We start from the raw sequence: 24,758 nt of genomic DNA on the forward strand, positions 1-24,758 counted from the left end.
GCTACAGTTATTTTTGAAGTCCAATGAAATCTGAAAAGAGTCAAATTCCAGATGTATCAGCCACATGCCTTATATCAGGACTATTCCTACCAGACCTGGTGCTTTGAACTTATTATCACATGTGATAACAACAATAAAACACATGGAAAATGCCCCTAGCATCAGCACCCCGACTTAATGTCAGCAAGCGAACAGGGAAATCGCCAACAAAACGATGCCATATCTAAGAGACATGGGTTTGCATTCAATTTTACTCTTCAAACTCTGCCTAATAATTTCCTGTTAGGCTCAGGATTACTATAAGGCAGCTGTTCAATCCTAAAAGCCTTCTTGGGCTTTGGTTTTTTTTACCCTTTCTGTGCTGAATGCACCTGGTTTCCATTTCTTGGCATGTGAGTGTAGTATCAGAGGGAAGGGCGGGTGACGGAGCCTTACTGTACTTCTCCTCCTTGCATCTCTGCAGGATCTCTAAGCTCCTCTGATGAACTGGGTGATGGAGAAAGCTAAAACTATCCACACTTTTCAAAACCGCACATGGCACTGCATCATCATGCCCTTGGGAAGCAAAATAAAAACAACAACAAAAAAAAAATGGAGAGAAGAGAAAGATTATATAAGCAGAAATCAGGAGAGGGTAAAGAACAAGCCCAGAGGACAAGAGAGCTTGAGGGCCGCGCGTTTTTCGTGCTTGACACAATTTAACCCCAATTTCCTCCTGACACAGTGTTGTAGCACAAGAGCGATGGGCTGGACTGCATCTCAACCCCACTTATAATCCATTCTGACCAGAGCATAATCACTCTGTGATGATCTGAGTGAAAACTAGATTATTACATCAATCTTTACTTTTATTAACTGCTTTTAAATATCCTTTCTGTGCTTCTGCCACGCGTTATCCTCAATCCCCTGCCTGTGTTCCCAGACACGGCCACCTCGAGTTATCATATAGCATCCCAGAGCTACGCTGTGCTCAGATACTGGCAAATAAAAGGAAAAACAGAAATTATTTGTCTTAAACAAAAGTTCTGTATTCCTCAAGGGCTGAAGACACACAGTCTGGATTTAGGTAGGACGGGTTTGAGGTCAGAAGTTGGAAGAAATCTTTGTTGCGTGGCCAGGAGGACCTCTGACGGCCCGGCTCCAACCACAGGGTGGAAGAGAAGTCACACAGGTGACATTGTGCAAACAGGCAGCATCTCTCCATCACTGTTTAAGTGCCCAAGTCAAGGGATACATCATGCTCCCAACTGCGGTGTGATGAGGTCACTGAGGAGTTATATTGTGTCAGCAAGTACGGAAGCATTTCATACCAACACATTAAATCATCAGAAAGGACCAATCTGAACTTTACAGAGGAACACTGTCAAGGACATATTCCTTGCATTAACATCACTTCATTCATCTCAGTAGAACATCAAAGAGCATTTTTTTTTGATTGCTAATCCCTTGATTTGGCAAATGCAGGGCCGTTTCTTTTATTCTTTTTGGGGGGTTTATGTTTTTGGTGCCTGTCTTCAGGAATAAATTTGCAGAAGTCAACAGGATTGTTTTTGAGACTGTGTTATCCTGTAGGTGAGCCTCAACAGGCACTAACCCAAGCAACAAACCTTGGTTGCTGGATGCAAATGGAGAGCCCATGAGGGCTGTGCACCGCCCCACCAGCACAAACTCTTTGTCTGAGTAAGACTTTAGGTTCGTTTCCAGCAAAACCAAGAAGAGAAAGCCGGGAGTCTCAAAGGCCTGGTTTACATGAACAGTACCAGCTTTTTCATTAAGTTTTCCTTCCTAGAATTAGGGTTTTACGCATAATAAATTAACACAGAAGATAAAGAAAAAAATGTCAATCAGCTGAATTTCTTTGCTAAAAACCTTGATAATGTTCCTTTAATCAAAGTTCATTATTAAATCTAGTTCAAACACATAATTCTTCTGGACTATTTCAATCTTCCCAGGTAAATTCAATAATAACATATATATTAAAAAATCAAATTAATGAAAAAGTCCACCCTTCAGCTAACTGCAGCTCGCCAGATCCCAGCGCGTTTCATCTGAGGAGGGCTGGCAGCACCGTAAGAGGCATCTCTCAGGCAGAAGAGAAAGGTACCCAACAACATTCACGGTGACACCACTTTGCTGCTCTTCACCTCCAGATTAATAAGAACAATCACACAGTCACTAAAAGCTGCACTATGAGGCTATCAGGAGAGTCCCTAAAGCCAGCAGGATAAAACGCTGATTATCCCTACGGAAGCATCCATAGCACTGGTTGGCACTCCTGACATGGAGAAGATAACCAGAAGGATGACGCAAAAAGAAAACAGAGCAAAATTTTGCAGAGCTGCTTATACCTAAGCTGGAGATTTGTCATTAAAATCCCCGCTGGGTATTGCAAGCGTGACTTGGTCAAGCATTCAGACAGGTAAAAGCAAGGGAGATTCATTCGGGGTTAAGACAAAAGAGTGCAAAGAGCCTTAAATTAAAAATAAAAAGCAGACAAGATTCCAATATTTCCCTGTGCATTAACTACACCTGCCTGACGGCGGCAGCTGCAGAGAGCAGCTCAGAAACCAAGAACAGAGCAGCACGCCTTCTGAAAAATCATACACAAAGATTAAGCGTGCATGCTTGGTTGAATGTATGTGTGTGAAGTGATGCTCAGCTAACCTAATTTTATCATAAGCTCCATGCCTGTGGGTGGTGAGGTCTCCAAATCAGGCTAATTAAAGCCAGTATGATTTGGAGAAAAAAAAATAAATTACCTGAAAACATTCGTTGTCTTCAGTTGTCTGCTTTTGTCTATCAAGATGGGGTAATTTTAATAATTCCTTAATAATTTACAAATGCCTTCTGCCATAGACACAAAGTATCGATTATGGGCTTTTCTGTATTATTTTGGGGAACAGGAAGGACCATCTGCATCTGGCAGTGGATGTGCTGTGACACACAAGCGCTCCCCACCATCCAGACACCAGCCAAGCCCTCTGCTCAAGTCCACCTCTTCTACAGCCATCTGCTCCGTGGTTCTTTGGCAAGATGGGTGGGATTTTGGTGGACAACTGAACAGGAGGCAGGCATGAGGTCTCACCAGGAGAAGAACGATGGAAACACCGCTACAGATACCACCTTGCTAAGTGCTACCATTGCCTGGGCAGAAGTCATGCTAGGCGATGATGGGTACCCCTCCAAAGAGTTCAGATGCAGTTGAAAATAAGTGATTCCAGCTCTGCCATCACCTGTAAAGTTTTCCCAGTGGATAAGGTGCATCTCAATATGGGAAACAGATTGAGGTAAACTCCCCCACACTGGTTTTGCCAATATAAAGTTAACTTTCTCATGACTTTTGCTCAGTTCAGGCTGAAGATACACACAGAAATTCAGGGTAAAAATTACCTGAGGATCGTCAGGAAGTTTAAGGCAAATTTTATCCAGATTTCTGAGGGGGGGGTTGTTTTGGTTTTAGGTTTATTTGACTGAAAACCCAGAGGTTATAAAGCACAAAGCCACGTGAGAGCGAGCTAAAGCATACTAGATAAAGAAAAGAGCAGTACCATGTGCTAGAAAGGTTTAGAAACTGAGCCATTACCGTGTATTGGTTAGTTCTAGTAAGGAAAGAAAAGGCGCTGCAAGAACAGAGTCTCAGAATTGTCTGAAAACCTCCGGAACTCTAATTTAGATAGATAGATAGATAGATAGATAGATAGATAGATAGATAGATAGATAGATAGATGGATGCAAGCAAGTTATTGCCACAAACTCAAGGCCGAAAAGGAGAAAGCTAGCTAGTGAGGAGATGAGCACGGAAGGCATGATTGATTGCCAGAAACATGAAAAGCTAAGCAGGGCTTGAAATTAGTTCTTACTTCCTGAGACTGAGCTTCTTTTTATTATCACTTCGACCAGCTCGCTTTAGTTCAGCCTGGTTTTTATGCAAGATGAAAAGGCAATGCTAGGAAAATGTAAATATGGATTCTGGAAGCAAAATCTTTTGAGTGATGTTTCTCCCAATGCCAAACATCTTTATCATCTACCGCTTGGCATTCCAAAATATCACTGTCTAAAAATGCTGCCCTGATGACCCAGGTTCATGAGAAGTAACTTTTCTATCAGACCTCATCCAAGCAGTCTGAGAGGCAGAGCCTCAAGAGCTGAAAGCTGATTTTTGCCTCTTGGTCTTCTTGGGATGCTATAAAATGACTCTCTGCTTGTGTGGTTTCTGTACCTACGATCCTTGTCCCAAGCTCCTTGGCTCTCCTTGACGCACATCTCTGACTGAAAAAAAATCCATGGGGTGGCTCCATGCTTAATTTTAACTCAGCTGACATTTTCCCTGCTGAGGCTCTAATTTCATCATGAATTTCAAGCCCTCTTGTGCCCAGAAATTAATAGCAATAGCTTGTACTCATCTTTCTGAAATTGCTTTATGCAGAGAGATGGGTCTAAAAGCACAGCCAGGTATTGCCTGCCACAGCATGATGATGCACCATTACTTTCCTTTAATTTAATGCCTCCGCGTTCAGCATGAGGTGGTTCTGGATGACTGCAAAGCAATGAATTTTCCTAGACAAGAGACATGCTTTCTTGCAGCTTAAAGGGTGAACAGCTTGAGAAATTATAGAGAATTATTCCCTTTTTATTTTTTCCAGATGGAACTAACAGTTCAAGAATTCTTAGCAAAAATAATTTGCCTTATTTGCTGAATAATTTTTATGTCTTTATTCAAATCACTCAGGATGTCCTGTGTATGCACCCTAAAAAAAGGAAAGGTTAAAACAGCAGTAAAATGAAAATGTTAAATCCTACTACAAATGTACCTTTATGGGTCACTTTCAGATAGCAAAAATCCATCAGGTTTTAATAGATTAATAGCACCCAATAAACCAGAAAGGCTACTTAAAATACTGTAGCAATATATTAGATTTATGCTGCTGGTAAAAGACAGGCTCTAGGATTAGGAGATTGGCACACGTACCAGTTTTCTTCTCCACATATCGTTTTCCAGCCTCCCTAAAAGCAACCATTGCCCTGAAAAAGGCCCGCAGGACTGCCCAGCGGAAGACGGCCACCGGGTCAATGCCAATCATCCCACAGATAAAGGCGTTTTTGCTGCTTCGCAGGAGAGCTACAATGTCCGGACGCATATGATCTGTGTTCTTCTCACGGAAATCCTACCAAAAGAGAAAAAGGAGGGGGAGAAAAGAGGAAAATAAACAATATCTACAAGATATGGCAGGTGATATCTGCCAGGCTACCCCTGGGACAGTACAACTATTAACTCCTGCATCTACTTCTTTTTTTTCTGTCTCCATATTAAGACACCCCTTTATGCCCAGAAAATCAAAGTCTTATCCCAAAGCACTGCTCCCTGAAGCTGATGCGTAAGTTTGTCAGGTGCATTCATCGCATCAGAAACTACTACAGATTTGCAGTTGTAAATCCCGAGGTTCTCATAGAGGCTCCCCCAGCCGCTCACCCACCCAATAATTGGCATCAATAGAGTCAACTTTGAAATAATTTCATGGGATTTTAGAAAGTACCTGCAGCAGCGAAACGCTGATACCTACGCTCATAGAACCTGATCTAAAAAACGGCTAATGATGGAGGAAAAAAAAGGGGAGAAGTTCTCTATGAATGAAGCCCTGAAAGGCTATCAAACACCCAATTTCAACCCATTGCTGGGATTAACATCAACAGCAGTGTGCATCCCTAATTATTCCCCAAAACACGGACACATAGAGCTTGGAACATGGAGAACGGGATGACATAATCCCTACCACCTCCTTATTTCAGCCAACCTTTTCACCAAATACTGCTCCTCTAACCCTCACGTCTCTTCTCTAGCCAAGTCCTCTTCCAATCATCTCTTTGGAGCTTTTGGGGCTCTCTTTCCCTATCACAGCAAGATGATTTAAATGAAAACAGCTGCAGAGGAACAGCTGGGTGACAGACCTTCACTCCGTACTTCACTTTGCCCGCGTAGTGTTTGATGATGAAAGCCGGCTCCATGACTGCTGGAAATTCAATGTATGAGTTCCCGTCATGTTGACGCTTAAATTTGTCCAACAGCGTCTGGTTTGTGGCTTGAGGAAAACTGAATGGAAAGAATTAAAAAGAAGATGGCTGTAAACCTATCAAAAAAAATTTGTCCACTTCTTTCTTTACTACGAACAGGGAAACAGAGATATTCTGAGGCCCATTTCTGTGCCTGCAGATAATAAGCAAACACCTATTTTCTACATTCTCTTGTGGCTATATATATGGTGTCTGAAGAACCATTAATTTATTTAGTAATGGTCTGAAATCAGTTATAGACATACAAGTAGGTGTACTTTTATTGTAGCATACTGTACACCTATAGAAATTACCTACAGCAGCTGCGTTTATCCGAAACACCATGTTTCTGTTGCTGGTTTTGAGGGTTAAACTGCTCCTACATATAGGAAACACTGAAGTGTTTCACCTACAAATGTAACTTCAAATTCAGAAGTTACTTGAGTGATCCTGGCATAAGAGAGAGGAAGAAAAAGAACAGAGCTTGAGCAGAGCCTCTTGATACGAGCAAGCCAATCTTCCATCCTCAAACTTCATGTATGTCTGCAACTTGAGGGTGTGTTTTACAGCTTTACCCCATTTAAGTTTTTTTAGCCTCGTACAGTATCACTGGGACAGCATCGCTGCTGTGTTTCTGGTCAACAAAACAAAAAACGGAGGAGGAACCTACAAGTAAATGGTGAAGGGAGAGCTCATGCCCTGGACTGGAGCCACATGGATCTGAGGTGATGCTACAAATCCGCTTGGCCTTTCCCTGCCTTTCACATGGAGAAAATTGGCACATGCTTCCAGCAGGAGATCCCTTATGCTCAGATGTTTCCACCAGAGACAGACCCAGAAGCCATATGCACATTTAAACTTCTACCGAGACGACATGGATGGGTATGACCAAGGACGCAAATCTGAGCTGCACCTCTAATATCCCTGAAACCCTATGAAAGCACAGCCCCCACATACAAGTGCCCTCCCTTCCCTGAACTGATGAATCCACCTTATATCTCAATAACAGCACCCACAGAACCTGCTTAAACTCATGTGCTATAATTCTCCCTTCACTCAGCTGAACTTCAAGCATCTTCACGTGGTTAGACCACAAGAGACAGGGAGAGAAGTGAGGAGATAACCAAAGGAATCCTTCATCATTCCCTTTAACGGAAGAAATTCTTGAAACAGAACTTTTAATTTTTATTTGTTAAGGCTTTTTGCTCAGCTTGCAGACTCTCCATTGTTTGTTACACCACCCTGGAAACACAACTAAGATAAATCAGCCCAGCGGGCCATTAGTGTGTTTTTGGGAAGAATGACAAGAGATAAAGACTTAAGAAGAAACACTTTTCAAATGAAAAAAACAAGTATCCTTAGCACATCCAACCCTTTCCTACTCACTTGCTTTCCTCATCCAGCAGATGGAGCAGGCCCGTCGGCTTCTTACTGATCAGGTTGATGCAACTGGAGTTGTCTATGTAGTCGATGTTGTGCCAGCTAATTCCTTCTGCTCTATATTCCTCCTACAAAACACCCCATGATATTATAATGATATTGAGTGCAAGCAAAACGAAAAGGTGAAATTCAAAGGGTTTTTTGGAAACTGATGCACCATTTACCAAAAGAAACACCTCTTCTGCTAATATGCCACCAGTATTTTTTTTTGACGCTGAAGAAAATGATAAAGAACCACTTGAACAACATAAATACTGGGAACCGCACAGCATTTTACAATCAGTGATGCACGAGACTTTTGCTCACGTAGGAGCTATATGGCAGACTGTGCTTTTTGAGGATGCACAGCACGCTACGCGTTATTGCTTCTTGCTTTCCTTTTCATGGCTTGCTGTTAAAGCATTGTATGACGTATTCGTATCAACTAATATTCAGTATTCAGTTGCTAGAAGAAAATGGTGGTGCAACATATTCATTTAGTTACACAGAAAAAGCAATGTCATTCCTTTTCCTGCTTCGCTGGGCTCTGCTTTTCTGTATCTCACAGTATTAATGACTGGTGCTAAAAGGGCTAATGAAGAGATCTCCACCTACCAGAAATCACTGCTCCTAAGCCAGCAGAGCCACTACTCTCTACAGTTAAAGTGAGGTTCTGTCCTTACATTCACACTGAGAGAAAAAAGGCCATTTATTTTTCATGAAAACAACTCCAATTTTTATAAAGGTTATCTCCTCTGAGACAGATTTGCAACTAGATCACTTCAAGAAACCTTCTGCAGAAATTATTTTAGGGCATCTGGAAGAAGGTAGAATTTAAAAATCATAATTTTAATCATGTTTTTAAGGCTTGTGACTCTCTCTAAACAGTGATATTGGAAGTGCACCTTGCTCCATGTGCTCGAAAAAGTCCTGCTGATCCAAGCCACATTTTTACTTCTCTATCGTAAGACATTTTGATGGTGGAGTTGAAGAATAAAAGGAAAAAAAATCCTCAAAATTGCATTAATATGACGTACGTTTCTAACAATCAAATTCAATGTTACTGCTGCTTCTGCTTTCATTTTCAGTATGAACAAAAATTACGTTCTTCCAACACTCCAATGTATGCTCATCCAAAATTAAGACAAACTCTACATATGTTATTTCTATAATGGAAGAGCCTTAAGTGCTCTGAGACATCTCAAAACAATATTTTTCTCTAAAAAGCTAAAAAATCTTGAATTCACTGTTTGAGACAGAACATACCTTTATACCAACAATACTTACTCTATGCATAAGTGTGCAAGGGTAGGAGGAGATTTTAAGGGCCCTAAATGCTTTCAGTTCCAAAACACAACACAATCCATTGGAATAATGGCCTGAAAATAATATCCTGCATTATGAATTTTTTTTTCCTCTTTTCTTAGGTTCCTGCAGAGCAACCAGGCCGCAGCAGGCATGCAGAATAACATTCCCAACTCCCTGCTAAATTATAGGCACTTAGAAATCATATACTTGACTAACATTCATTGCATTTTCAGTGCAAGCTGGGAAAAACATCCAGCAATGCAGCCAACTGTAGGAGAAGGCATATTTTTTGACCAAGCATGAGCTGCTCCTGAGTGATTTAAAAGAGAGACGGCGATGTGTGCAGCAGTAATGGGAGTCAGCATCATTTATCAACCGCCTGCTTCTGACAGCCGCTTAATCGGATGCAGGGTCCATTAGTCCCAGCTTCATCCACTCAGGAATGGTCCTGAGCACTCAGAGAGCAATAAACCTTGACGTGATGAGAAAAGAGCAGCCTTGTTTTAGTGGCACTGGGAGGCTGGTGCATCTTACTTGGCTTACCCAGTTACGGCTGGTGTCACCATAACAACTTTGGGGTTTTTGACAATGGGACAAAAGGCTCCAGGCTTACGGATATGGGATGGGAACCACCTTTCTCAAAGGGGAAGGAGGGTCTTTGCACAGGAGCTTGCAGGGCTCATTGATAGGACTTTAAACTACATGTGAAGGGAGAGAAGGATTAAATCAGGCTTGCCCATGACAAGCTGCAGGAGGACACGCAGTGGTTGGAGGGATGGGGTGCTGGTATGGGGCCTCCACCTCTTGCCCCGGGTCATGCTGGGAAGCTGCAGCTCAGGTGAAGTCTTGTAGAGATTTGCAGGCGGCTCCTGAGATTGTAGGTGCCAGCAAGGAAACTTCCTACTACTTTTATGGGAGCTCTACATATTGGATCTGCCTCGCGACATAAAACTAAACAGTTGCCTAGATCTCAGTCTGCGTACATCTACACCAGGCACATGCCACCACTCTGCTCTAGAAGTTGTCTAGACATCCATAGGTCCACGTGAGATGTTCAGCAGCTGCACAGCGAAAGTTGCTGTGAAACTCTTACGATAGCACCAAAAATTTTCAATTACTCCAAAGATTGGTGCAAAACAACTAATGAGCAGTATCAGCTGAGGTTTAAAAAACACTCTGGTAAATGACCATAAAAGACCAATGAGTTCAAGGTCTCTATTTTAGTCTCATCTTCAGCTCTGCAACAGACAGTGCGTGACCTGAGGTGTGTCATCACATCCCTCCTGGCCTCGGTTTCCTCAGCTGCAGGATTTTGGCAAGCCCTGCTCCCTCCTCTGCTCTTCTTTTTCCTCTGGGCTGACTCAGAAACACTCACTCCCAGGCTGTGCAGTTGTTCCCTACAACCTCTGGTTGCATTGGCCAAATACAAAGAGAAATTAAAGTCCTCAACCTTTTCCACAATAACTCAGATATACACTCTCATTTCAAGACAGGCGCCTACACAGCAGGAGGAACCGTTTCTGCGCAATTTCTTCAAATCTTAGATGGAAGAAACCTCTTCTTATTTCTTTCTTTCCTAGCATTTTTCCAGTTATTAGTTTGGTTGCCTTCATAATCCCAGGCCAGGAGAAACAACTAAGGCTTTGCGATTAATCGATATAATTCCTTGGGTGTTTGCTGCTCTGGAAACCATCGTGCAAATTGTCCACACAAAGGCAGAAGCTTTAGAGTAAAAATCATTGCTGTCCATATGTATACATTACACTTACTTAATTAAGCTTCTCTTATTAATCTTTATATAATTTTTATATGATTTCTACATGCATCTCCTAATAACCATCCTTCTGCAGAATTCAGGAGATATCCTTAAAAGCTACCTCCAGAATATTCCTTCACTGCCGAGTACGATAATGAAGTCTCTGCCATCCTTTGATGGATTCAGGGTCCTTGCAGAGCACTTGAATATTACAGAATCGGATCCAAACAACATGAGGTTTTCATTTAACAAACATACGGTCAAGATGAAGACAATACAAAATACTAACAGCTCATTCAAACAAAAAACCCTCAAGCTGCAGGTTAATTACAAATCAGCTTAAATTTATACCTTAAAATTTAAACCCTGTGTTATATTTAGGGGTGAAGTCAAACATCCTATTCCTAGAAGACCTCCTTTGCATCATGAACCAACTGCTATCTGCAAAAGTTTCCAGTGCAGTAAAGTCCACAGAATCCTACTTTTGGCATCCTTACTCCCAACAAAAATGTTGGGATTTACTCCTCCCATCCCCAGAGAGCTGAAACCTGGTCTGCTGGAACTTGGAGTGATGCACGTCGACAGGAGAGGAAAGCACTGAGCTCCCAAACTCAGCAAAAGAACTGAGCAAAGAACCAAAAAAAAGACATTCAGTTTTTTTAAGAGTCCAGCAGCTCCATATTGTCATTTACTTATTGGATGAGATGCTAGTCATTGCTCTTCAGGGCACCTGTATATCTACCATGAGTAGATTAACATTTCCTAATTGTGCATTTATAGGACATTCTGCCCTGACCATGATGACGCTGGCAGGACATCAGCACTGGCACAGCACGTCACCTAAGGGATTCGTTCTGCCAGCTCAAGCCCAATCACTTTTCAAATGCCATCATCCAAATCAGAGCAAGGCTGCGGGGCTGTAGATGTGTTTGCCGCAGCAGCCAGATCAGCAAAATTGCATAACATGGATTTGGCTTCTCTGACTCAGCTGAAGCTCAGGCGAGAAGGGAATTAGTGATATCATCTCGCCTCTCTTTAAAGGAAAAAAGCACACAGATATATATATGTACGTAATTCACAGTGGCATTATATTTAAAAAGATGTGGCTAAGCAGGAAGGAGACTCATAAGAAAAGGCAGTATTAAGGGTTTTGCTTGTTTTCAAGGAATGGTTTTTTTCAGATCTTAAAAATGCTCAGACAGACCTGAATGCTATAACATGAAACACAATTTGTAATGCTCACCAATAAAAAGATCCCCCTAAAGACTATAAAATAGGATGATAAAATGTGAGTTCAGACCTTGAAATACATACACTCAGGATCTGAGCATGTCTCTACTGAACATCACACAACATTATATGAGGCACATTAGCATACAAAACTTGGGGAGACTGCAGCAGGACGAGAGGGAACAGCCTCAGGTTGTGCCAGGAGAGGTTCAGATTAGACATTAGGAAAAATTTCTTCACCACAAGGGTTATCGGCCACTGGCAGAGGCTGCCCAGGGAGGTGGCCGAGTCACCATTCCTGGTGGCATTTAAAAGATGGGACAGATGAAGAGCTTAAGGATTTGGTTTAGCAGTGGACAGGTACGGTTGGACTCAATGGTCTCAAAGGTCTTTTCCAACCAAGAGATTCTACGATTCTACGACAGGATATCCAACACCTTTGGATAAAAAAATTAAAGGAACTCCAGTAAAGAAATAGCCAAGCACTATTGAAGAAAAACCCTATAGTCTATAACCAAACTCACAGTACAAACACTGCTCACATTGCAGAGAATAACGAATATAAGATTAAAATACATGTGCTGAGCATCAGGAAAACCTTCTCAACAGGGACACAAGGCTTGACGGAAACCCCACTGCTATGAACAGAAAATATCTGTAATTTTGTAGTGCAATGTGTAGAGAAACAAGTCCCATTATCTACACAGGAGCGCTGCATCAGTTCTCTTATCAGGACTTTATTTTGACGCTAAGCCAAACAGAAACAGGCTCTAATCCACAGCAGAATTAAAGGCTTCTACGTCTCAAGCACGAGAAAAAAAACATGAGCCAAATAGCATCTTGGAGGTGCTCGAAAACATCTCTACCTTAGAGCCGCTGAACCCAACCATATAAATGGTTTCTTGATTGCTTACCCAGTAACAAGGCACCATTAACCTTGCAGATGCTGATGGACAAGAAGACACAAATAAGGACTCAAAAAGCTAAGTCCAAAAATTAGACCAGAACCTGTATTTTGCATATTGTACGGAAAACCTTCCAGAAAACAACATAATACTGAATGTTTTAAAAACTACATTAAATAGGGCCTTGTTGGATGACAAAACTAAAGGAGCTAAGCCTTGTGAAAAAGCTCCCTTCTGGATATGTCCATATACATCAGTATCCTAAAATCCACCTTGGGGAGCTTAGGAAAGCTTTTCCAAGGATGGAAATGGAAGCAAGGCATGGGGAAATTGCTCTGCCCAAGAGAGATCCACCCAGGTTCTTCCCTGAGAAGGATTAATTGCTAATTCAGCAAATGCAGGTTGGCATCGTGAGCCAGCCCCTTATTCAGCAGAAATATCCCAGTGCAATATGATAATAAAAATTAGCTCAATATGACAAATCCTCTCCATGGGAAAATATTATTATTAGAGAGTTCCCAAATGAACAAGACCAATGTCTGGTTTGGTGCTGGCGCTTATGTGCTGCAGACGACGTGGATGCCTTGAGTTCCTGAAATCCCTCCAAAAGAAGATGCTGAAGCTGAGCATGTCAACACTTTCAATTATGAACAAGGATTTTTGCTTGTTCTCAATTTAAGTAGAAAAGGAATTTATACATGCAGCTATATATACATGTATACATATATATAACATAAAGTATATGTATTTTTAATAACGCACCCTCAGACACAGTATATATAAACACATATCTGCATGCTCTATAAATAAACAGCCTATAGAGAGGTTTATAAGCTGCTTTATTTTAATGACACCGTCCAGCAATGTAGGGGTTCTGACAAAGAGCCTTCTCCTGCATTTCTTCTGCCACCCAGTTTTAAGTTGCAAACCACTTACTGAGTGTTCGCAGATGGCTTTGAAACAAAGGTGCTACTTGAGACAGTCTCCTCATAGAATCCTCATAGAATCATAGAATAGTTTGGGTTGGAAGGGACCTTAAAGATCATCCAGTTCCAACCCCTGCCATGGGCAGGGACATCCCACTGGATCAGGGTGCCCAAGGCCCCATCCAACCTGGCCTTGAACACCTCCAGGGATGGGGCAGACACAGCTTCCCCGGGCAACCTGGGCCAGTGTCTCACCACTCTCATATTGAAGAAATTCTTCCTAATGTCCAGTCTAAATCAACCCCTCTCCAGTTTATACCCGTTCCCCCTGGTCCTATCACCACAAGCCTTTATGAACAGTCCCCCTCCACCTTTCCTGTAGGCCTCCTTCAGGTACTGAAAGGTCACTATAAGGTCTCCTCTGAGCCTTCTCTTCTGCAGACTGAACAACCCCAACTCTCTCAGCCTGTCGTCATAGGGAAGGTGCTCCAACCCTTCGATCATCTTTGTAGTCCTCCTCTGGACCCATTCCAACAGCTCCATCTCCTTCAATATTTACAAATATTTACAGAGCGTTTGATGGCTGAGCAAACATTTCACGTGACAAGTTCTCTTCATGAAATCCAGTTTTTCTGTACAAGGAAGCTGAGGTTTACTGCCTGGGACATCAAGCTCACCAGGGATCATGCCAGAAAACAGACTTTGCTCAACACCTGAGCTCATGCCAGATGATCGCACTCCAAACAATATTTTTTTTTTCCCAGTCTTGACCTCAGTTATTCGCCAACTTTTTTTATATAGTAAAAGAATGTCCTCAAAATTGAGGTTTGGCTGGTAAACAAAAGGTAGAAAATGGGGTAGAAAAGAACTTTTAACAGCAATGTCTGTGGGACAGAAAGCTAGGGAATGACTGCTCAACCTTTGCAAAGCATCAGCTGAAAACTGGGAAAGGTGGATGGGATGGGAGTAACCAAAAAAGCTGAGCATCAGACAAGCGTAGGAAGGTTGGGAGAAGACCAGTGAAGTCAAAGATTACAAATTTTAGGGAACGGGAATACGTGAAGAAATAAAAACAAGCATTCCTGGCCTTCAAACTTCCAACGATCTGCAAAGTTGGAGGAAACTCCTATCACGGGTGTTACTTATGTGGTGACCTCTAAACTACATCTTCATACATAGCAATTATTTCGTATAATTAAATTGAAAGGTGGGGGGAGAAAGCTGCAATATAAAAATGCCATTTTTCTCTCCCAGAAGTATCTGAGAGTGTTTGAATGTCACGGCAGCTCTGGGCTTATCCACTGCAGAGGAATCCATTCAAGGAGGATATGGGGATAGAGCCGCCACTGGAATCAAAGAACTGCCACCAAGGTGTGATCCTCCAATAGCAGCTAACAATTCCAACAGCGACAGGCATGTCTCACCTGAAGTCACTAGCCTGAAGGAAGGATGAGACCAGGCTGCATGGAAGACCTAAGCATGTCTACACTTGGCATGGAGCTTGGTGAAGGACACTCCATCCTTCTGCCACCAAACACAACCCCTCATACCACCTCCACCCCATAAACCTGTGAGTCACACCAGGAGGAGAAAACCATCCTTGTTACATGACAGCGCAGGCTGTACTTAAGTTAAAATTCCTTTAATAACAATCTTGCTTGAACAGATTAATAAACAGATCATTATCAGTCCAAATGCAAGAGTTTGCCTACAGAACTAGACTAGGATTTATGAGCCTGGGCTTTACTGCCTGGTTGGGGCTTGTATTTCTTGTACTCATTCATCATCTGCTAAAGCATATTCACATGGACAATGAATCATCATTGCATCTTCTTTAGTGATACAGAACAGCCAGTTTAAAAAAAGTGGTAAAGAAACACCGATAACTGTCTTCACCCAAAGCAGAACTCTAACATTTACCATTTTTTTGCCTTTTTTTAACTTTTTTTTTGCCTTCTTCTCCTATTTTACTATAAACAGCGGGCACAGACGCGTTATCCTTGTTCTCATAGTTGGCTTAAAGACCAGAATTTGGTATTGCAAAGACCTTTGTAGGCATCAATGGAACATGATAGCAGCTGTATTTATAAGAGGAATACGGCTGAAGCCACACTGCCTGAGGATGTCTTGGTCGGTTGTTTGAAAACTGCTGGAAATAGCACTGCCTTCAGACAGAAAGTTTAAAAAAAAGGATTTGCAATGCGCATTGTATTAGATTTCACCAAGGAAAAAAAAAAGAAGAAAATAGAGGTTACAATAATCCCACGCTTGTTAGATGAATTTGTCCTAGATATTTTGGTTTCCATAACATTAGCAGCGTGGCATAGCAACAACTACATCATAGCTAAGTACCCATCTTGCACACAAATTCTACTATGATTTCAAGAAAAATCCATGTTGATTACTTACATTCATCATTTATTCTAGTAGAAATGTCCAAACATATCAGCAATTTGGCTCCAGCCTCCAGCAAGCTTTGGAATACAAGCAGCCTATCCCCGGATGCAATGGAAGACCCCTCCACTTTGGGTACCCATCACCAACAACCTCACCTGTTTCTCAGGTACCAATACATCAAATAAACCCTTGTAAAACCACAAATACCTCAGATAAATTCACAACTCAAGGCAATATAACTAATTTTTGCCATCCTGAAACACAATATTAACTAGTGAATCTCCATCTGTAGGCTGGTAATCATCATTAGAAGCAGCTTAATCTTTAAGTCAGCGAAATAGGATGGATACCAAGTCCCAAAATTTGAATATGTATCTCAAGTTTTCTTTCCATCAGATTCACTCCTCTACACACAGCATAAAACTCCATTGAGAGTAAATGATTAAACGTTTAGCAACAAAAAAATGGCACTTATGCAGCTGTGCAGCTTATTTACATTTATAAAAACCAAACTGTAGAGATGACTGTATTTTCCACCAGCAGAGCCTGCAGTGCTCCAGCATTAAGAATTGGAACAAGCCCTTTGCAATCGGATGCCTTCGCAACCATTCCTCTCATCCTTACAGAAAATACTGATTTTAATGACTTCATGCAGTTGACAGATTTATAGGAGGAAGCTAATTAGGTCACTGGTTATACATCAGTCCAAAGAGAATTAGATTGCTGCAATCAGGATCTCTATATATACCCAGGGTTGAGGGAGGAGTGCTGACCTGCTAAGAAATCCCAGCCCAAGTACGGGAATTCCTTTATGGATGCCGACAACTTGGATTGCTCCTGCAAAGCCGATGAAGGCTGCCATGACCTGAGTGCCCTGAAATCCCACCTCACTGAGGTATCATCTCCCTCTCCAGCTTTCAAGAAAGGTCTTCCATCCTCAACTCCCTTCTCAGAAGTCTATGAGAAGCCAACAGCTACAATGGCTTCGCAATAGTCTTGTAGCTTGCGCTTTTATGGTGGCTGGTAGTAATATAGACCTGCTCATAGAAATACAGACTGCTTTGAGCATCTATTGAGTAGGGTGCATCAGAATATAGACCAGTGAAAAAACTGAAATAAAATGGGTTTTAGCAGCTCTTCTCCACATTCTTGACTGAAATAAGAGGGAGCTAACAGAGAAGCATCAAACTCTACAGCAAACATCCCCCAAATGATCCATTCAGGGCTATATTACTTATTTTTGATCATCCTTGCATTCAAGCAGATTTCTCTTTCTGACTTTTCAGGTCTTTTATAATGCCACAGAGGGAAAAATTGAAACCATCAGGGTTTCTGAGAAGGGCAGGTTTAATTCTCTGACCTCAGCTGGACTCAGCCCATCAAATTCTAGCTCTACCAAAACCAATGATAAGAAGGGTTTCTCTTGACCTCACTCAAGAATAATTTCACCTGAAGGGAGGGCATGCAGACTGGTATTTAAGAAAATAGGTATTTTGAAGGTCTATAATATATTTGCTGTGTTATACAGCCCAATTACATGTTATGCATCCATGAAACATGTACTTTAGCAGTTTTCTTGTCCCTCTTGTTCTTAGATAGCAAATGATGTTTGGAGAAGCCTCCTCCCATCCTTATTAACAGACTATGTCATCTTGTCATATATGTTCTCCGCTAAATTATGGCCTGTACTTTTGTTATCGCTCTTACAGCACACTGGGTGTCGCTTTCCAGCCTCAGTTTAATGTTAACAGACCTAAAGCAAAGCTTGAAAGTTCAACCTTTCCTCACCTGTCACAGCTCCCAGAAGCTGTAAGTATCTTGAGTTTGACCTTGCAGAATACGTACAAGAGTGACATCTCCCCTCCCTCCCCACAAATTAACACTGGAAAGTAAAAACACCACCAGGATAGTATTTTCAACAGATGCCAAGAAAAAAACTTTTATGGGATATTAAATGACAAAGCAGCAAGTCCAGGCAAAGGCAAGAAACAAATTGCTCATGGATGAGCCCTTTGAGCATATAGCAAAGACACAAAAGAACAATGGTTAAGGTCTTCATGATGTTTGAGGATACTTGTATCTCAAAATGTTTATTTAATACCAACAAATCTCTGGCTGGATTTTATTTTACAGGTAACAATAAGTCATATGGTAAATTGGAAGTTAAATTTGAATAATTCAGTGTACACTCCTTACCATAAAAGAATGAAGGGGATAATTTAAGTACTTCATCAGTGCCACAAACTCATATCAACAAACATGGGCATCAGTGAGTAAGTATTTCCAAACTTACCTGTTCAAGTTTAAAGATGTGTTGGTTAAAGTAGTGCTGCAAGCGCTCGTTGGCGAAGTTAATGCAGAACTGTTCAAAACTGTTATTTTCATAGTCTTCAAACCCAAAAATATCAAGCACTCCAATGGATAAGGTCTGCAGGGAAAATAAGAATGTGGATTAAAATAAAATCACATAAAGGAAATGGATTATCCATACACAGCCCATAATCAAAAGCACTCAAACAGAATTAAATATACTTAATAGCAGGACTTTTAATTTTTACTGGAACTGTTCATATTATGCCATCTGGAAGACTTCATGTAACTTCAGATATCTGCACAGATGGCCTTTTTCTAAAAGAAAAGTCCTTTCAGAGCTTTTGTTCTTTTAAAACAAAAAATTTACAGACGAATCGTTATCTTTGAAGAAACCTGAACCCAGTTCCAAGCCATTCCAGTGGATCTAAGACAGTATTTATCTTTTGAGGGGAAAAATAGGGTTAAGGGTGGGGAAAAAAGGCTTACACTGTGAAGACAGTCTACAGAAACATGTCTACAAGGTGAACATAGGGTGTGCAAGGAAAGACGCTCCAACTACAACCTGCCTGAAGAAATACCTGCATGGCAGGGGGTTGTACAGAAACAATGCATTGCAGTGAAGGAAAATAAATCTGGTTAGAAGTAAAATAGTATCAAATATAAAATATTCACCTTGCATATCAGACGGATGACATTAACGCCTCCTACCGAGAAGCGTAACCAAGATAGACTGATTTTTGGAAACTGGCCAGATGGATGCTGGCCTGCAAGCAAGTGCAACCCATCGCTCCCTGCCTCAGACTATCCTTTCTTCTCTTAACAGGAGAGGAAATACGGATCTTTCTCTTTTGTGTAGGTACTGGTTTCCATAAAATTAAGCCCTCTGCCTGTCAGGTGGATTTGGTAAACCCACGGGAAGAGCAACATGGGGATATGAAAGTAAATAACCATCATCGACACAGGGAGCCAGGGTGAAAAACGAGCTTAAGTGAATACAATTTTTGCTGCAACTTCCAAACCTGTCCAGTTAAAGAAGTAAATAATAATTAGTTAGAAATAAAACTCAGACTGTGTCCACCTAGCAGGCCTGTTGTCATCAGAAAAGGAGTGGGGAGGCTGAAGGACAGGTGCACAGAGAGCTTCACCAGCAGTTCATTAGCAAAAGACACTAGAGTCTAACCAAAGCAATCTCACTTATACGGGGCTCTGTTCATCTGTTACGATGAATTAAATAGAAATATTAGGAGAAGTACAAGCTTTAGCACTAGTCAAATGAAACAAAGATCAAGCAGGCAGGAGCAACACCCCCTCTTCTCCACCTCAGAAGAACCTAAGAGCTGCCAGGCACCCTGGTTTTAATTTCATTGTTCTTATCTGCACTCTGGATTTCACAGGACGAGCTTCCTAAGAGCAGCCTAGGTCCATTGCCAGAAATACAAACCAGGCTATCCACAAGTCTCTCTATGCTGCTATTGGTCCGTTTTCAACAGATCACGTAACACGGGAGGAAAATGTTCCTTCTGTGCTCAGGTCCTGACCAGGGAGCCACCTACGGCATAGACAGAGCTGCGGTGGGGAGCGTGGCTGCCAGGCTTGCGAGCTGAAGCTTTGTGTAATATGGACTTTGGCTACCAGAACAAGTGAAAATACAACTGAAAAAGCATAAGATAAGACTCTAATCCATTTTCCCAAGTGGTTTTTGGCTACTTTATACTTTGTCCAGGCTTTTCTTCTTATTCCAGGGCAAAAACTTTGAACTGAAAAAGGTTTTCAAGGTCTCACAAACAAAATTTAATATGAAATAGCTGAGCACAAAAAAATTACCTCTTTTTCAGCGCTGGTTCATTTACTGTGTTGAAGCAGCTACTAAATATATTTCAATGTGTGCATGTAAATATATTTCTAAAGCAAAATAGAAGAGTCATCTATAGAAAAAGAACGACTACTTCAGTCATAAAAGAATCCTATTAAAGAGATTTTATTTTGAAGCTGTTTTTTATAATTCTTTGCTGACACCCAATATTAAATAAGCTCAGACAGGAAAATGCACAGAACTAAAAAAAAAATAAATAAAAATCTATATCACTGCAGGTATCGAACCCTGTTTACAAGATGAGGATGGTTAATTCTGCCATGGTTGCTGCATGGAGGAAAACTGCATTTTTCTCACATCACTGCCTTCAGAATACAAATGTTAAGACATGGGCTTTGTTGCAGAATTTCATGCCGGAGAAATCAGGGCAGAGCTCTGTGGTGAATCAGGTTGGTTGCCCTCTGTTGCAGAAGGCAGCATCGCAGAGCTCCCAAAAGAAGGAGGTCAACACATATAAGTTGGTAAAACTTTTCAAAACAAGAAATGGAGAATTCATGGCTATTTCTCTGCTTTCTGGCCAAAAAAAAAAATCTCATGGTGCCTACGCAAAGGGGTTATATCAGTTTTTCTATTACAAAGCAGCACAAATCTACCAGCAGAGTAATTTCATACAGCAAGATGAAAAAAAAGTTACTTCCACTGAGTTATGTGGGCTGAGCACCTCCCATCCAAGGACAGGCTGAGAGACTTGGGGTTGATCAACCCCGAGAAGAGAAGGCTCCAAGGAGCCCTTATAGTGACTTTCCAGTACCTGAAGGGGCTACAAGAAAGCTGGGGAGGGACTGTTCACAAAGGCTTGTGGGGATAGAACGAGGGGCAATGGCTATAAACTGGAGAGGGGCAGATTTAGACTGGACATAAGGAGGAAATTCTTCACCATGAGGGTGGTGAGGCCCTGGCCCAGGTTGCCCACGGAGGTTGTGGCTGCCCCATCCCTGGAGGGAATCAAGGCCAGGTTGGATGGGGCTTTGAGCAGTCTGATTTAGCGGGAGGTGTCCCTGCCCATGGCAGAGGGTGGAACTGGATGGGCTTTAAGGTCCCTTCCAACCCAAACTATCCTATGATTCTATGTGTAAATTAAATTACTTTGTTAAACGGCCTGACAAGAGTAATCTGGTTGGTTTTAAGATTAAGCTTGCAGTTCAATCTTTAAAGAAAATAATCAAAGGAATTTTACATTTCAAATCTCATAGATCTACAGTTTCAAATTCACATTTTTGAACGAGTGCCATAAGGAAATCAGGGAAAGATGTAACATAATTTAAGTCTCAATTAGCCCAGTGGAGTTTATGTGTTAATGTTGTTCTTTTATCAAAACATTTCAACTTAACAAGTACGCAGCATGGACAAGGTGCAGCAGACGACTATATTACTTAGGTCATTGAATCTGTAACAAAATTCCTGTAATTGAAAGTGTGTGTCTACAAGGATTATTAAAACTTAGGCGAACTCAGGGTTAGTGAGCACTTTCTGTGTGAGATGATAAAAAGTGATCTCACGCTTTTCTTGAAATGTCACAGCCGTGACATTTAAACACCAAGAATAAGTTTTAAGGGCTTTTGGCAAATGACAGTCTTGAATATATGTGGTGTCCAATTCCCAAACCACCAATAAATGGCAATTGTTGGAGTTGATTTATGTCAGATGAACACACATTGGTGATGTCATTCCACCACAGGCGTATATTCTGGCAATCACAAATAGTTTTGCTTCAAAATCTGTGAAAAAAAGCCTTTTTTTTATGATTATCTTTTTATTTTTTACCTGTTTAAAAAGCTTTTTAGATGTATGGGTTTTTTACAACATTACAAAGCCAATACTGTAAAAAAAAAAACAAAAAAAACAAAAAAAAACCCATCACCACTAAATCTAAAAGGACTATTCCAACCTACATCAACACAATATACACGATGATCTATTATATAAAGTGAGAGGCAGTGATCTGCTATAGATTTGAAAGTTGGGGCCTAAAAATAATGAACAGACGCTCATTAAACCCACTGTGTGTTCAGCAATTCTTCTGTTCTAGGTCAGACAGACAAGAATTAACTAGTTGATTAAATTTTAATGAATTTTCTTCATGGCCATGAAGTCTCCTTCACCATCATCACCACATACACAGCACCTCATCTGGAAACAGTACAACGGTTATTTAGGAAGAAATTAATATACACAAATCAAACAGGAAAAGCTTAAAAAAATGTTCTTGGACAAAATGGCTTTTGCTCCACCACGATCTACACTACATCATCGTTTTAAGCAATGAGATGGACTTCTAACAATTCTTAACCTAATTTACGGAAGGTGAATTAAATAAGAGACTCTCTTAGGCTTAGTAATCTAGTTATTGAGAAGAGGAAAAGTCTCCAACCCCTCATTAATAAAGGCCAAATTTCAGGCAGTTTGTAGGGGATCATGAGAACATAAAGGAAGTTAGAAGTGTTAGAAAACCAAGGAAAACTAAATTGGAGTGAAATCAATACACAGCAGCACTGCTATGAGAATAAACCAAGCTGTATCAAATAACTTATTCACAACTTGGTTCAGAAATAACATGCTCTGAATCCTGTCAGCAAGTAAGATAAGCCAAATCCCACTGGGTTTTCCCAAAATAATTCACTGTACATTTAACTAAATTTGGATATCAAAGGCCTGATTTACATCTTCCAAATACTTGCTGAAAAATAGTGGAAGAATGATGGCTGGGTGTTTATTTTTTTTTCACCCAGTTTCATCTTTTGATCTTCTCCTCACTGCTGACGTCAAATAAACACATAGACTGGCATACGAAAAATGTCTGCATTCCCATTGTCACAAGTTCTCCTGGGGTTTAGATTTTTTAAGGATCTAGGTCTTCTTTCTACCTATCACCAAACCGCCTAGCCCACCAGCAATTAAATAGGCTTAACTAGCTAGAAATACCCTCCTTGCTAAACACCACCCATATAAATCCATGTCGTATCCACCACCAGTTTGGCTGAACATGAGTTTCGGTCAGGGTGGTTGTCCGAGGTGGCTGGGGACAATGCTGCTTTGCCCCAGCAAAAGGACTTTGCAAAATGCAGAGATGGCTGCACGTGTTTCCACAGCACACGGAGCAGACAGCAAACCTGGATTTCACGTGTGTGCCATATGCACATCTCTAAGTACGCGTCATCTTCCGCAACCTCTAGGCTCCATGTCAAAACCGTGAGCCACCGCAAGCAGGTAAACGTAGCTCTGATCAAGCCAACTCCCACAAAGGCTATACAAGGCATCCTCGAGCAGTTTTTGTAGCACAGCTACAAAATGACCAACGAAATAAACATTTACACTCATGAAGAGATACACTTTCACATTCGTTTTTCTCATCAACTTCAGGTGCAGTTCTCCTCCCATATACATCTGAATTCAGAGAGTTTTGAGTCTTATTTTACCTCCGCACAACATGACTGTCATTTGAGAAAGCCCTCTGCCAAAAATCCATCATCTGACAACCTTCTGAACCTTCACAACCTGCGGGATCATTTCAAAATACATCTCAAAAAATCAGAAAAACACTGGTGGCAAACATGGGCTGGGATTAAACCAGGACATCTGCTGTGGGGTGAGTTACATATTGCTCACCCACTGCAAACTCAGGAGCCAGCAACCTCTCGTGGCAAGATGCAAGGTTATATTCTTTCATAAATCACAGATCCAGTGCGTTCAGGAGATTTTTTGAGGGTGTTTATAGACGCCAGCAAGTAGATGTCATCCAAGTGCCAAGATCTTACCTTGAAGAAAGAACTTATTCCTAGAGTCTGAAGACACCCCTGCTCCCAGTCCACCTTTCAGTTACTCATTGGTGTTGCCCAACCTCAAAACCACATATGGGAGGTTAAGAAGAACCTATGGCCTTATCTGGGTTTCCTCCAAGCACAAGCTGGAAAGCATTTCAAAAGGATTGTGAAGTGGTAGGAAAACACAAATTAATCAGGCATCAGCTCCGCTTCTCCAGGGCAGAGAAGGATGGTAATTGCTGGCTGGTGTCTCAGCAGCAGCCACAGACCCTGGGATGCCTTTGGACGCTTGCTGGCAGTGACACTATTTCTTGAGGGCAAAGGAGCAGCTATTCCCAGCCCCGTCTGCTCCTGGCAGGCACTTCTCCTCCCTCCGTGCTGGAAGGACCCAAGTCAGGGACAAAAAAAAGGGCGAAGGTGGTGACAATGTTGAACAACTCAAGAGAAAACTGGCTAGTCAATGTTTAATGAAGCCGCCCTCTGCAGCTCTGTGCGGTGAACTGTCTTCTTTATCCTCTCTACCCATACTACAGGCAGGATTCATGCATTTCCGTGACTTCCGTGGGACTTGTGAAAATAAATCGGTGGTCACAGAGGACTCTGAAGATAACGTAATTACAGTTCTGTCTCTAGAAATGCACATTTCTTGGTACCTTGTGCACTACCTTCGGAAAACCCGGCTCACGTACAGTCCAGGACTGCCTCAGTGCATCTCACCACAGGTACGAGCCTGCCCAGTCCTGCGGCTCCAGGTCCTGCCCGTTTGCCACCGTAGGTGGATTTGCTCTTGTGCAAAGGCTTGCTGCCTGGCCTGGATCTTAT

The 24,758-nt window shown here is 41.6% G+C and overlaps 1 protein-coding gene across 8 annotated transcripts in view; it reads right to left on the reverse strand.

Moving 5' to 3' along the window:
• MYO9A (myosin IXA) overlaps positions 1–24,758 on the reverse strand; it is a 163,264-nt gene that overhangs the window by 40,007 nt on the left and 98,499 nt on the right. For 7 of the 8 annotated variants that reach the window (XM_054078252.1, XM_054078253.1, XM_054078257.1 and 4 more), the window contains 5 exons: positions 18,283–18,417; positions 7,435–7,556; positions 5,947–6,088; positions 4,970–5,165; positions 436–555 (listed from right to left, as the gene is read on the reverse strand). In XM_054078252.1, the coding sequence (XP_053934227.1) occupies positions 436–555; positions 4,970–5,165; positions 5,947–6,088; positions 7,435–7,556; positions 18,283–18,417 (715 nt within the window). The remainder of the gene's footprint in view (positions 1–435; positions 556–4,969; positions 5,166–5,946; positions 6,089–7,434; positions 7,557–18,282; positions 18,418–24,758) is intronic. The other variant, XM_054078255.1, reaches the window with a different exon arrangement.

This window comes from Cuculus canorus, chromosome 12 (genome assembly GCF_017976375.1).
Source record: "Cuculus canorus isolate bCucCan1 chromosome 12, bCucCan1.pri, whole genome shotgun sequence".
NCBI classification, from domain to species: Eukaryota; Metazoa; Chordata; class Aves; order Cuculiformes; family Cuculidae; genus Cuculus; species Cuculus canorus.